The 16,616-nt window shown below is 33.6% G+C and overlaps 1 protein-coding gene across 1 annotated transcript in view; it reads left to right on the plus strand.

Moving 5' to 3' along the window:
- LOC140448876 (otoferlin-like) overlaps window positions 1–16,616 on the plus strand; it is a 576,219-nt gene that overhangs the window by 307,921 nt on the left and 251,682 nt on the right. The window contains exon 8 of the mRNA XM_072542001.1: window positions 1,604–1,688. Coding sequence (XP_072398102.1) covers window positions 1,604–1,688 — 85 coding nt within the window. The remainder of the gene's footprint in view (window positions 1–1,603; window positions 1,689–16,616) is intronic.

The following is a 16,616-nucleotide window of genomic DNA, read 5'->3' on the forward strand; positions in this document are numbered from 1 at the left end:
TGTTTCTCTGCCTCTTATTCTGTTTCAGTCGTTGTTGACTGTACATTATCTTTCCACCTTTTTAGCGACCTTCCAACGGGTCTTCTGCTATACGGCTTGTTGTTTTTACAGATGTTCGCTAATCTATCTGGTCCTATTCGGTTTACATGTTAGTTCCAGTATTTTTTTTTTCTTGTTTTTATCCACCTGTTAATATTTTGAATTTTGCATTGTTCGCGTATATTTCTGTTGGTTTGTCTGTCTCTTAATGATATGCCCGCTATTAATCTTAATACTTTCATTTTAATATTGTTGATTTGTTATTTCGTCTTTCTTGTATCGGTCCTTGTCTCCGCTGCATATGTTAGGATTGGTCCTACTGTTGTACAGTTATTTTCCCAAATATTCTATATTTAATATTACCGACTTCGGACTATTATATTGGATATATGTCGTATAAACAAAGTTGAAAAAAATCCATTAGCCTACTTAAACATAACTAAAAAAGGCAAATTAAAATGAAATCCATCAATTTCTTGAAAATTCAATTAAAAATCAATTTTCACCAAAAAAATTATTTACAATAAAAATTAACTTCTAATATAGCAGAAACATTACTACATAAAACAATACATATCTAAACAACAGTGGATAGCTCAAAAAATACTAGACTTATTTATATGCCTAAAAAATTCAATAATAACGTTTCTACTAAGTATCTTTAAAATATTCATTAATTTAGAATAAAATCAAACAGGCTAACGAACAGGCTAAAAATCGTCTAAAGAAATCGAAAACCTCCAAAAAAGGAGGACAAATTTAATCATCATAAAAAAACTTTATGGTGCTGGTAAAGAAGAGGGTACCTAAAATTTAAAGTGGAAAATTCTTGTCAGAAATTTAAACGGAAACTTCTTGGATGACGTGAACAGTACATTTTATACATGATCTGCATCAATATGAGCCTTGCGAAATCCTTGAGCAGACAATTTCCATAAAGGATTTAAAGCAGGGATGTTTTATAGAATATATTACACAAATTCCTTTTCATTTAGCTGCCAAAAAACGAGTATGCTTCTAAATACAGTGACTCCAGACTAATAAACTTACCGGGTAACACCTTTAACATTATTTTACGAATTATGCAGAATCGTATATATTCTTGTTCTGCAATGAAGATATTATTGGTAAACAATTTGAATTTTGAAACGAATTGGTAACCCTTAAGGCTGTGTTCTGCATGCGAATCCTTTTACAGAATAGTTGTGACCTTGGTTGGAAAATTGGTTTTCATTAAATATAGGTCAATTCCATTAAGAAAATTATTTTAGTAATAAGTTTTTAGTCAAAAAATTGACAATTATATATACCATGAGAACAACATTGCGATTTGGTTAAAAATTATAACTAGTAAGAACTATGAAATTATTAAAATGTAAGGATAACTATTTATCTCTGATATTTATAGAAAAACTACCATTAAATAATATTTATCTTAAAAATCACAAGATAAACTTTTGCACATACTTAAACAGCATTTTGCAGCATCATACTTTGAATTTTACTATAATTATGTTTTTCAGTGATTCTTGCCTATTCTTTCTTCTTTTTCTCTTGCTGGCAGGTGTTGCAGTCTCGGAACATTCTCAGGGGTAACAAATTATTAGGAAGCTTTAAGTTAGACATCGCCACTGTGTGGGCACAACCAGGTACTAATTAGAACTAAAAATGAAAAATTTTACATGTTTGAGGTATTGCTAGATATAACATTATCTATATAATTCGATGTATTTCTAACGTAATATTACAATTAATTTCAACTATTAGTACTAAATAGAACTATGAGTAATAATTGGAACTGAAATTGAAAAGCTTTACTTGTTTAAGGTATTGCGATATATATCAGTATCTATACATTTCCATATATTTTTTACCAAATAGCACTGTACATAAGGGCACCATATTCTAACAAAAAACAAAATATGCTTTTAAGTATTCCGGTTATTTTCTTTACAAATCGTAAGTCGTAGACAAATAAAATACAACAAATTTAACAACTTCCCTGAGACAAAAAGAAACTCTACTAATTTTTTATTTGACAATTAATTTTCCAGTTTTAAAATACGGTACTTAAAAAAATAAGATGCTATAGAGAAATACGTTTCAATTCAGCTCTTATTTTTCCTAAAAAAAAGACATTTATTGTCCCTCTGGTTAATTTTTTTATAAACCATAATCCCTTGGCAAAATTAAACTACTTTTTTTAGGGTGATTTTTAATATTAAGTATTTTCAAGATGAATATAGGTGATGTATTTGCATATTTCTAATAATTTAGCTTTTTCATTCTTACGCTAAATCAAAAGCAAAAGAGGGGGGTATTGTAACACTGACCTATTCCTTGTCATAAGAGCCTTTGTTAGGAATTAAGAAACAAATGACGATCTACTATTAACAAGAAGCATACACATATATATTTAATTTAAGTGTAGATTTGTTGTTTGAACATGACACATTCTTCTTCTTGATGTGCCTATGCGTTACGAATGTTGGCGATCATCATGGCAATCTTTATCTTATCTGCAGCAGCGCGGAAAAGGTGCACAGATGTTGTATTGAACCAGATTCTGAGGTTCTTTAACCAAGATGTTCTTCTTCTTCCTGGACATCGTTTCCCAAATATTTTTCCTTGTAGGATGGCTTGAAAGAGAGCATATCTGGATTCATTTCGCTCAATATGCCCGAAGAACTGTAACTTTCGAGATTTGATGGTGGTCAGTACTTCTCGATTCTTATTCATTCTTCTAAGGACCTCCTCATTTGTGACTCGGTCAGTCCACGGTATCTTAAGCATTCTCCGATATAGCCACATATCAAATGCTTCCAGTTTTCTGCACATATCTTCGTTCAAGGTCCACGATTTAACACCATAAAAAAGGACAGAGAAGACGTAGCATCGCAGCATTCTTACTTTTGTATCAAAAGAGAGGTTGTGACTCTTGAAGAAGGCCCCCATCTGATTTAAGGTGGATCTAGCTTTTCCGATGCGTGCTCTAATCTTCTGGTTGTTGGTCCATTCTTCATTTATTATGGTGCCGAGGTAGTTGTATTGCATCACTCTTTCTACAGGGGATTGGTTGACGTAGATTTGACCTTCTGTTATTCTTTTCTTGCTAATTATCATAAGCTTAGAAGACAAATCTTCTTAACGTTTATATTGAGTCCATATTGTTGACTGTAATACGTGATTTTGTTCATAAGAACTTGTAGATCTTCTAAGTTGTCTGCAAATACTATGGTGTCATCTACATATCTGATGTTGTTTAGCCGGTAACCATTTAGTAGAATACCTTTCTCAGTCATGATACACATGACACATACACACACATAAATATATATATATATATATATATATATATATATATATATATATGTATATTATATACATATATATATATATATATATATATATATATATATTATATATATATATATGGAGGCCCTATATATGGAGGCTTCTACAATTCTGTACTCCTATACCATTTAAATCACTTTAAACTGCTTCCAACCACTTTTTCCGTGGTCTTTCTCTCTTCATTTTACTTCGGCCTCCTCCAAAAAGTACCATTTTTACACAACGTTTCTCTTATATTCGAGTAATGTGTCCTAACCACCTGACTCTCTGTTCTTTTTTTTTGTACAATTCGGGGTTTTCCATACATCTTCATTACCTCTTTATTTGTTCTTCTTCGCCAGTTTCTCTCCGCCGTCCTAATACCACCAAAAACCTTCCGCAATACCTTCCTTACCCAGATCTCGATTTTCATTACATCTTTCTTATTCATATTCCAGGTCTTACAGGTATACACTGCCACTAGTCGAATGAATGTGTCATGTAATCGAATTTTTGCTACCCTACATACATTTTTTGCTTTTAGAATATTGTTTAATGAGCCCAATGCTTTATTTCCTTTTAATAGTCTCTTTTCTTTTTATTCTTTCACACATAAACATATAATTTCACAATCGTACATTTACAACAGACTCAATTAGTAAATCACCAGATAGTTACACTACAATTAACTCATCATACACTGAGATTTGTTTTAAAATAAGCCCGCTTCCTTATCTCAAAGTGTAACACCAGCGTGCCTACGAAATGATTGGCCTAGGAAGAAAGATGTTATTTAACCCGTCATTGTTCGCGTGGTGATCGCAGAGCTCAGTTAGAATTATTTTTAATGATACAAAAGTATTCAGAAAACAATCGGAATTCAGACTCACTGTAATCTCTAATGTCAAAGTGGGAATTAGAGGAGTGCTATCCCAGATTCAAGGAGGACAGGAACGAGTCTTTGGATATTTTTGTAAAGTTCTTTCAAAACTTGAGCGGAATTATTGCGTCACGAGAAGAGAACTTCTAGCAGTAGTGAAATCAGTAGAGCACTTCTATCAATACCTCTATGGAAGGAAGTTATTAATCCGAACCGACCATGCCGCCCTTAAGTGGTTAATGCACTTTAAGAATCCAGAGGGTCAGATAGCCAGATGGATAGAACGACTCCAAGAATACGATTTCAAGATTGAGCACCGGGCCGGAGTTAGCCACAGAAACGCTGATTCTCTTTCCAGAAGGCCATGCCCAGCGGAGTGTTCCCACTGCAACGAAACGGAATCCAAGGAAGCAGCAGTGCTAAGGACAACGATGGTCAATGACGACTGGACGCCTACTAAGATAAGGGAAGAACAAGGGAGAGATCCAGTTATACAGAAAATTCGAAAATGGAATGAGGAAAACCGTCGGCTACCTTGGCAAGAAATATCAAACCCATGCTCAGTAGTTAAGACGCATTGGGTCCAGTGGGACTAATTTATCATGGAAGATAGCTTGCTCAAACAAGTACTGGAAAATGATGACGGTTCAGATAAGAGAAGACAGTTGGTGATCCCAAAGAGCAGAAAGCCAAAGTACTTCGTCAGTAACACGACAGTCCATCAGGAGGGCATTTCGATGTAAAGAAAACCCTTCAGTGAATTTGGGAACGGTTTTATTAGATAAACAGTTTCGACGACGTAAACGACTGGTATAAGAAATGTACTCACTGTGCTACGAGTAACGGGCCTTACCGAAACAGGAGAGCTCCTATGAGACAATATAATGTTGGAAGCCCGTTTGAAAGAATAGCTTTGGACATCGCAGGACCATTTCCAGAAAGTGAAAATGTTAGTAGTAATAGATTACTTCACTAAGTGGGTCGAGATTTACGCATTTCCAGACCAGAAGGCCGCCACCATTGCAGATAAATATGTAGGAGGCTCTTACGTGTAAAAACATTGCCGGCTAGCATAAATACCCCACCACTAAATATTTATTTCTTGTCCGGTCATAAGCTGAGCGGCCCACTCAGTACGTGAACAACCGTAGAAAGAGTTTAGTGTGTTTTAGTTGTGCTGTTTTTGGATCCAGCATAAGAGAGACAACTTTTGGCGTGTTTAGATGAAATTGAAGCAGAGGAGAATGAAAATAAATCTGGTTTACAAAATGAAGAAAACAGTGATATAGACTAGTTTGAAAATTTAGGCCATAATACAGACTTCGAATTATCAGCAGACTCTAATGACAATGACGTGGCTTCTTTTTGTCGTAAAGTTGATCCAGTTTATCTTGGAAAAGATAATATAATAAAATGGGCTGTTCATTCACAGCGAGAAACCAGTCGCACGCGTAGGCGCAACATAGTTACTCGTCTACCAGTTGTAAGATAAATATCGAAAAATATGTTAACATCTGGAAATGCTGGAAATTATTTTTCTCTGACGAAATGATAAACGAAATTGTGCAACATACCAATACGTATTTAGTAAAAAATGCGCAACCAGTATGTACCAATAGTGATGAATTAAAAGGGCACTATTTGGCTTGTTGTACTTAGCTGGTACTTTCAAAGCATCTCATATAAATATGGACGATCTTTGGGCTACAAATGAAACAGCTTCTGAATATTTTCAAACAGTTAGGTCAAAGAAGCGATATCCTTCATGTACAACGCTTTTACAATATCCAGTCCAGAGCAGAACGACGCGCGACGAAAGCATGACAAACTTGCACCCATTAGAAATGTTTTCAACGAGTTTTTGGAAAAGTGGTTTGCTATAAAGTTGGAATGTATTGCTGCATTAACGAGATGCTTAAAGGTTTTTGGAAAAAATTTAGCTTTCGTCAATATATTCCCAGTAAGCCGGCAAAATATTGGATAAAAATGTTCGCACTTGTTGATTCGCGAACTTTTTATACAGCAAAGTTGAATATGTATGCTGGAAAGCAGCCAAAATACCCCTTTGGGATAGATAATAGTCCTAGCAGTATAGTTTACCATTTAATAAAACCAATTGCCCATCCTGGACGCAACATTACTTGTGACAACTGGTTTACGTTCATTCCACTGGCTACTGACTTGCAACGTAATTACAAGATAACTCTAGTAGGAACCCTGAGAACAAATAAACCACAAATTCCTCCTTTTTTTAGCTACAAAAGAAAGACTACTGAACAGCAGTATTTTTGGTTATGGTAAAGACTTTCTTTTACTATCATACATTCCCAAGAAAAACAAAAATATTCTAATGTTATCTACGTTTCATGATGATGACACAATTCATAAGAAACGGATGAAAACTTTAAGCCGCAGGCTATAACCTTTTACAATACAACAAAGGGAGCAGTCGATGTTATGGACCAGATGAAACGTAATTACTCCGTTTCTCGAATAAGTTGCTGAAGTGTTTACCAACCGAAATATACATCCATCTAAAACAATCGACGTAAGATGCCTTAACTCAGCAGATGTAGGTAGCGACCAGAGCCTAGTATTATGTAAAATAAGAATCATCCTGAAATACATCCCATCCCCCTCCCAAGAGAGCGGCGCCAACACAAACAAAAATCAAAGTCGAAGGAATAAATACGGAATCCACGGAATATTTATACACGAAAAGAATATCAGAGAAGATCGATGGAGATAAAATATTAGAAAACGATAGCATCGAGGAAAGCTGGAAAAAACTCAAAAATAACATAATTAACGCAGCAACAAAATCACTTGGAGAGAGGAAAGTAACGAACACTAACATATCAAAAAAGAAAACACCATGATTTAGAGAGGAAGTAAAGACAAAATGCGAAGAAAAGAAGAAAGTCTTTTTACAATACAGAACACAACAAACACAGGCATACAACCACTATAAACGAATCAGAAATGAAATGAATACTTTAGTTAGATAAATAAAAAGGGAACACTTGCAGAGCTTCTCAAAACAGATGGAACACGACTTCTACGGAACACAAAAAGAAATATGGAGAATGATTGAAGGACAAAGAAAAGAGATGAACGAACTAATATAAACGAAACACATTCAAAAGGAAACATGGGTAGACTACTTTCGATCCCTATTTGCTAAAGGTGACAATAATGAACCACCAACACTAGAGATGACGACAAACGAAGAAATAAATATTAAGGAGAAAGAGGTAAAGGAAGCATTAAGAAAATTAAAAAACAGAAAATAACCAGGAGAGGACAGAATACCGAACGAATTCCTTAAGTACGGATAACCAGATCTGACCAAACAACTATTAAAACTAATCCAAAAAATAATAGAACAAAACAGAATTTCTTAAAAGCATCCTAATACCTCTCTTCAAAAAGGGAGACAAATCGGACCCCTAAAATTACAGAGGAATTAATTTGTTTAAACACAACACTAAAATTAACAAACAAAGTGATAACAAATAAACTGAATGAAATTATAACACTAGCAGAAGAACAACAAGGTTTTAGGTCGGGAAGATCATGCACCGAACTACTCGTATCTTTATAATGAGGCAAGTACAAAAGAAATTCTAGAATACAACAAACCAGCATATTTATGTTTCGTGGACCTTAAGAAGGCATTTGACCAGGTCAAATGAAAAGACGGTATACACATACTGTACACAAGAGAGATAACTCTAGGAATAATCAAAACGAGATTTTTTAGAAAAAGATCTACCAAAACAACACAATAAAAGTAAAAGTAGAAGAAGAACTAACCGATCATATTGAAGCTGGCAGGTCCTGAGATTTTCTGAATCCTCTATTGTTCAACCTGATTATGGATGAAATAATAAAAAAAGTAAGAACTGAAAAAGGATACCAAATGGGGGAAAAACAACTTAAAATAATCTGCCATGCAGACGACGCAATACTACTCTCTCAAAGTGAAGATGATTTACAACGTATGCTGCACCAACTTAATATAACCGCTAAAAAATTTAACATGTTAATTTCCCCAAAAAAAAAGCAAAATGCATGGTTACAACAGCAAATTTACTAAGACGTAAATTGGAGCTGGAAGGTCAGATAATAGGTCAAGTGATGGGGTTTAAATATCTAGGCATAACATTATCTAGCTACGGAAAGCTCGAAACGGAAGTGAATAGACCAAACAGAGCCGCAGGTTGCCTGATTATTGTTACGATAAATAATGACGCATAATATGACTCAAAACTGTAAACATGTTTTTCTAATAAGTATTTTTCTAGTAGGCAATATCCAAGGTACCCCTACGCTAAAACCAGTTCCATGGCGTTCCAAATTATATAATTATTATTAGTGTGAAATAAATTAGTTATATTGTACAAATAAAGACTTTAAATAAACTTGTAAGTGATATAAGTGTAGAACCTTTGATAATAAATGAAAACAATAAATTAGATTAATAAAAATACACCAATATGGAGAAATAAAAATACCGGCAAAGAACTGAAAGGCAGAATTAACAAAACAGTCATCAGACCTATTATGACATACGCGGCAGAAACAAGACCTGACATGGAGAGGACAAAAAGGATGTTAAAAACAGCAGAGATAAAACACAGAAAAATTGATGGTAAGACTCTATCGGACAGAGCTAGAAGTACAGATATACGGCGTAGATGCAAGGTGGAGAACATCAAGAACTGGGTAAGAAATAGAAGAGTAGAATGGAACGATCATATAAGCCGAATGACAACAAATAGAGTAGTAAAGACGGCAAGAGACGGTTTCCCAATAGAAAGACGATCAGTAGAAAGACCACAAAAACGATGAAACGACAACCTACTGGAGGTACATTGAAAAACAGAGTCATGTCTATATAAAAAGAAGAACAAGAAGAAGAAGAATTTTTTCTATATGTATTATTTCAATAATAATGTTATTTATCACTAATAAAATTTTTGAAGGACCAGCAACCGAGTGTGTTTCGTTAATTATTGAATATCCTAATAAAATATAATTAAATGAGAAGAAAATGGCGACTGAGCGCAGCGCTCATAGGCGAACAATCGCGACATTTCCTGATACGCGAACAATGACTTGAAAGAAATGCCAGAGCTGGTGATCTCGGGTATTATACTCTTGCACGGTGGGGGCGCACTGCTGGTCACACGGTATTTCATGCTGACTTAGAGGAGAGTCGTGGAAATAAAATATACCGAGGCAAAAAAAGATGGCCTGCAATTATACAATTATAGATCAGTAACCAAATACGGTACGGCCCGCGCAAGTGAGAGTTGTTCCGTACGATGCCGTACCGCAGGCATTAATCAAAAACACTTATAGCAATAGGTTTCATCGTTTTGTGTCAATGTATGATGACCGCTAGAATCCAGTATATTTGATCACGCAAATTCAATAAGAGGTTACTGCCTATCAGCACCGAATATTCTGGAATCTTGCAACACCAATTACGACGCAAAACAAACTTATTTAGTCTGAATAATATATTTTACTGTAACTGTAACTTAAAATCTTATTTTTTGAGTGTTTTTGCTATTTAAAAAAGTGTTTTTTAAAAGAATATTTATAATTAGGGGAAATTACTCGAATTTATGTCCCGATTTTTTTTTCAGAATAACACGCTAAATATGGCTTAAAAAAAATTTTTTAAAGAGAATAAGGCTCAGAACGAAGCATGGACATATTTATTTTTTTTTTACCGAGTTTAATGGAAAATATGCTATGCATGATTATTAAAAAGAATATTTTTCTAGCAAAGAAATATAACCTGAAGCGACATTACGATATTGAGCATTAAGCCAATTTTGCCTTTATCGAAGGAGAATTTCAAAATAATTAAATTTCTAGTTTATAATCCTCCCTGAAAATCAACAAAACGTCTTTAAGCTTGTGATAGATATAAATTAATCAAGTGTTCGTGCGAGCTTTAACGTAACAAAAATACTAGCAAAACATGGGCGTCCATTCTCTAACAGTGAAACATACAAGGTGCGGACGTGCCATATACAACGCATTTCCTCTTATTTGTACGTGCTATTGACGAAAACGTTAATGTTCATGAAAAGCTTATAAAAATGTGTTTGAACGGTATTTCAATTAAGCTGGGTGTTATAACTGATGCTGGAGGTAATAACATGAGCGCCCAAAACAAATGTGTTGCAAGGAGAATCATTACCAAACAAAAGGAGTCAGGACAAAATGTTCCAAAATGTAATATTTTATTACATTTTTGATCAAAAGGCGCTGTGAGTCAAGATTTTACCTTGGAAACAAATAATAGCCACGGTTATATCTACTGTCAATTTTATAAAAAAAAAATGGGCTCACACACCGTCTGTTCCAAAAGTTTCTGGAAGTTCTGAAAGCTGAGTATGATGACGTAATTTATTCCTGTAAAGTAAACTTGCTTAGTCGAGATGCCGTTCTAAAAAAGGTTTTTGAGCTGGGTAAAAAGATTTAATATTTTATAAAGACTAAAGGGAAACCAGTTGAACAGATTTCAACAACCAGTAGATTTTAGAACTTGGTTTTCTAGATGATATAACCGCCGAACTGAATCAGATCAACAAACTATTGTAGGAAAAAAACAAATTAGTATGGGAGGTATAATTAGATGTAAAGTAATTTGATATGAAACTGAAACTATTTATTAAGCTTATTTTTGAAAGAAAGCTCGGTCATTTTCGTAACTGCAAGAAAGCCGTTTAAGAATCTGGGAAAAGTTTTGGATGGCCAAACTGTTATAACCCCAAATCAATTTGCCTATTGTAAAAAAATCTCATTTAACATAAAGATTTTCCAAAGCCCTTTTGCAGTTTATATTGAACTTGTAGCATACAATTTTTAAGTAAACATAGTAGATTTGAAAAGTATTATCTCTTTCAAAACGAAATTTAAGGAAAGTGCCAACTTGGTACACTACTACAAAAGTTTGAGTTCTTACTTGAAGGAATTGAAAAAGTTTTCTTAGTAGATGATTATGTTTGTCAGTAGAAATCTGTATGACCAGCAGAAAATATACACTGTGGAAGCCACTTATGGAAAAAATTGTTTCTATCCTTGTTTTAAAAAATTTTTAAAAACGCTGAGACCCGTCAACTATTAAATATAAATGTGCGCTTTTGGAACATAAATTTAAATGTATAATATAAATAACTTATTTAAAAATTTTCGGAAATTTGTTTGGTTAATATGTTTATCTAAAGTCGCTTTATTAGATCTATATATATATATATATATATATATATATATATATATATATATATATATATATATATATATATATATTTCACACCTTATACAAATATAAGAATTTTATTTATGATTCAAATAGACATGTTTTCAGTACAAATTAGAAAATTGTTACTCTATATTTATAGAGTAAAAATACTCATTACTCTATATTTATAGATGTGTTTTTTATAATTTGAAAGTCGACAGCTATCCTGAGACACAAATTTTTAACTCATCCTATATATTATAAAAAAGCATGTATGTATATATACATATATAACATTTATGTATATGTATTACATTTTGGATATATCTGGCAATACCGCATCCAGTGTATAATAATTATCCAAAGCACTTACATTCAGTTCATTCCATTTAGTCCAAGTATTAATTACATTACATAATCCAATAGGGAGTATTACCATGATAGTTTATAATTATTTTCAGTTATGCTTACAGCATTAAACTATAAACTTTGTAACATCGTTATATCTTGAGTTAAATTGTAATTATAGTAGGTACATTGATTTTAATATTATTATCGGGATTATATAGTATTTATATTTTTTATAAGGTTAAGGTTATAGAATGGTATCCATAACTTTATAAAGAATATCTAATGATCCTGGCAACTAATTATTAGCTATTCTTTGATTATTTTGTTTTATGTCGTTTCTTGAATTTCTTAGTGTAAATAACAGCGTAGCAATGCTTAAATTAAGTTTGGAACCACAAGAGAAGAATAAAAATATAAAATATAGACTATTACAACTAACAATCGAAAAAAGAACTGAAGCTAAACGTGGTTGAACTATAATAGTAGAAAGACCTTATGGCTAAAGAATTTACGTCAGTGATATAAAGTTGGCACCTCTTGACTATTACTATGAGCAGCTTTAGATAAAATAAGGGCGATAGCTGGTTTTGGTTTTAGTCTAACTGATTTCAATTTGTCAAAGAGCGTTTGAAAGCTTGGGCCTTTCTTTATATGTACAAAAATATTTTGACTATTTACAGTGTTAATTTTGGGCCCAGCATAATATTGCAAATTTGCAATTTTTGCAGACCAATTATTATGCAAAAACAATTAAAATTATCCTAACTAAATTTAACACACGTTTCAGTCGTATTAAAGTTTTTCCAGACGGAACATGAAGGCTGTATATTAGAGCTAAATGGTCAAAAAAATCAAAAAATCTCTCAAGTCATAGCAAAAATATTGCACAAAAAACAAAACATTTTAATTATTTTCAGATTTTGATAAACAAAAAATTTAGCACAATGTTGCGACTGGCCCATATTGTGATTATTGATACAAGGTACATCCTGAAGCGATTTCAGCAAAAAAATAGACTCCTTATGGAAAATGTCCAGTTCAAAACAGATCCCCAGGACTAATATGGATATATCAAGTATGGCAAATATAATCCTTAATATTTTCGGTTTAGGTTCGAAAGACCGTGATTACACAGAATTACCATTCGGATAATAAAAAATAGAAAAATCAATAAATAATAAAAATTATCCCGTAATAAGAGATTTATGCCACCATATTGCGATGTCGTTCGCAAGGCAGAGGAGAGATTTTCGGCGTTGACAAGGATTATGTAGGAGGACCAGGGACTACCAAAAGGAGAATTTTAATGAAAGTGGTACACTCTACTGTACTCTATGGAGCACCGATATGGCAACAATTCCTTAATATCCAGAAATATAGGAAAATGCTAGAAAAAGCCCACAGAAAGCACTGCTAAGAATAGCACGTACATACAGAATAACATCAACGGTGGTCATACGCTGATAAGTTCATAAGTGTTCGCCATCCACCTCATGAAGAGAAAATAGTAGCTAGGAATAGCAGCATATCGGAGTGATAGGAAGAATGGACAAACGTATATAGAGCGCCCTGGATGAGGATATTAATTCCAAATATTGTGTGTATTACCACTAGCAGAAGAATAACAAGGTTTTAGGTTGAGAAGATGATGCACCGACGCTATATTTCGGGGCAAGTGCAACAGAAATCACTAGAATATCTATGTTTCGTGGACCTTAAGAAGGCATTTGACCGGGTGAAATTAAAAGACGTTATCCACTTATTGTACGCAAGAGAGATACCTCTAGGAATAATGAACACGATCGAAAATATCTACCAAAACAACACAATAAAAAAGGATACCAAATGAGAGAAAAACAACTTAAATTAATCTGCTATGCAGACGACGCAATACTACTCTCTCAAAGTGAACATGATTTACAACGTATGCTGCACCAATTTACATAATATAACCGCCAGAAAATTTAACATGTTAATTTTCCCAAAAAAGACAAAATGCATGGTTACAACAGCAAATTTACTAAGATGTAAATTGGAGCTGGGAGGTCAGATAATAGAACAAGTGATGGAGTTTAAATATCTAGACATCACATTATCTAGCTACGGAATGCTCGAAACTGAAGTGAAAGATCAAGTAAATAGAGCAAACATAGCCGCAGGCTGCCTAAATAAAACAATATGGAGAAATAAAAATATGGGAAACTAAACGAAAGGCAGAATTTACAAAAAACAATCATCAGAATAATAATGACATACGCGGCAGAAACAAGATCTGACACAGAGAAGACAAAAATGATGTTAGAAACAACAGAGATGAAAACACTTAGAAACATTGATGGTAAGACACTATGGGACAAAGCTAGAAGTACAGATATACGACGTAGAGGCAAGGTGGAGAACATCAAGAACTGGGTAAGAAATAGAAGAGTAGAATGAAACGAACGTATAAGCTGAATGACAAGAAATAAAGTAGTAAAGATGGCAAGAGACGGTGCTCCAATAGGAAGACGATCAGTAGAAAGACAACGAAAACGATGGAACGACAATTTACTGTTACTGAAGGCACATTGAAAAATAGACAGAGTCATGTCTATATAAAAAAAGAAAAAGAAGAATAAGAAGAAGAAGATGAAATGCAGCGACAAAGCCACTAACTACTTTTTCGCCCAATTCCTAATAAGGCACGGCTTATTCAGGGTCTACCAACATAGAAAAGATAAAGAAAGAAGCGGATGGAAACTGTGGAGAATGTGGAGTATCTGATACAGCCGAGCACTACGTGAAGAATGTTCATTGGCGATACAAGCGAATTACACAGGAAGGTAGGTAGGGCAAGCGCAAATACAATAATGTAGGTAGCAATTAGGGGAAAAGAAGCACAAGACCGTGAAGAGTGGCGAAAAATGAGAGAGTCCTATGTCCAGCAGTGGACAGAAGTGGTTGTATAATAATGAATGAGGGGAAAGACTGAGTACTAGGCAATACTCAATACAGTAACAAATTGTCAAAAAGAAGTAAACACTGGAGAGAAGTCTGTAGCAAATGTAAGAGAGAGAGAGAGAGAGAGAGGGAGAGGGGAGGGATAGGGAGAGAGAGCGGGAGAGAAAGAGAGAGAGAGAAGGAAAGGATGGGCTATTCATGTGATGCACCAGTGAGGTGTCGTATTTTTGAATTCAAACGATTTTTTTCGTTTACGAGTTCACTCGGATGAAAAATTTTGTATACGAATCTGAATGTGTATTTTTGAACGCTCTTCGCAATATTATACGTATACGAGAAGAATTTGCAACGGCAACACTGCAAATTCGAACAACCAAAACTCAAATAGAAAAAAGATTAATTGAAAATTTTACTTAACCCATTTTATGGTGATATTGGCATCTAGGACATTTATTTCTCTTAAATTAGCTTAAAGTAGTATAAAAGGACCATGAAGTATGGTGGTTTAGTGTCGGCCAAACAAAAAAAGAGCTGATCGAATTGATTCAGATGTATACAATATTTTAATCTGGAAAATTTACAAATGATTTTACTTGGGAAATGGCCCAAGCATTGTGGATCTACGTGGGCGAAAATTTAAATGCTCTTATATAAGCTAAGAAAGAGTGGAAACTGCAACGCAAATTATTATTTTTTAATTAAAAAAAGTGGTTCAGATAATTACTGATTTAATTTTAGACATGTCAAGACATAAAATCGATGGCTAAAAAGAAAATAATACACTTAAAAGGACACATAAAAAATAGTAGAATACAGACTGGAAATAGGTTGCAGAAACAGGTAACCTTCGTCACCATGACGAAGAAAATTTTTAAAGTACTTTCAGGTCTATTGCGGTTAAAGGTGACCAATAGGTTATTAAACCAACCAGCTCTTTTAATTTGTAAGCTTTGTGTTAAGACAACTCAAACGTTGTTTAAGATGAAAAAATGCCTGATATTGATACAGATAAGGAAAACCTTGAAAATAATGAAAATTTTAAGATGACTAAGATAAAGACATCACAAGTACATCAACAGATCAAAGGGGAAAGAAAAAGTGTGTTTTCAACTTTCTAGACATTCAAAATCTGTGAGGGTATGCAGATTAGATAAGGCACAGGAGGACCAATAATAAGCGTCTGCTATTAAGTGCAGGATATAACAAAAAAACAACTAATTATTATAATGAGAAATTAAGACTTTGTAGAAGAGAGATTTAGACGAAATAGTCAATTATAAAAAGATTGGTTGGTCTAGCAGAAGATTTATTACGAGAAAATATTACAAAATCTTCATAGGAAACTTATTCTTTATAAGAAGTTCTGTTATCAAAAAGAAAGTTAATCAGAATCAGTATATCAATTAAAGACTATCAGCTGAACCTTATCTGACGTACACGGGCCCAGTGACAACTGAAATGACAACAATTACTTTGATCGTATTCTAGCATCAAAATTTGAATGGTTCAGACCTAGTCGAGTCGCTGTATAATTTTTTCTAATTTCAAGTGCGAAATATGCTTGAATGAATTCGAAGTTATGAGCCCTGGAGAGGACGTACCGCATGAGTAATTCGGTTGAGGGGTGTATTTTAGTTTGTAGAGGGAAGCTATGGGTGCATCTGTGAGCATAACTCCTCATAAGATTAGTGGGACGATATTGCATAAAAATACTTAACCAAATGAAACCCTTTTATTTTGATTTATTGCGTTATTTAATATTTATAACATATGTAATCTGCTAATTATGCTTTACTGCGAATTCAAAAT

The sequence above is a fragment of the Diabrotica undecimpunctata genome, chromosome 8, assembly GCF_040954645.1.
Source record: "Diabrotica undecimpunctata isolate CICGRU chromosome 8, icDiaUnde3, whole genome shotgun sequence".
Lineage (NCBI taxonomy): Eukaryota > Metazoa > Arthropoda > Insecta > Coleoptera > Chrysomelidae > Diabrotica > Diabrotica undecimpunctata.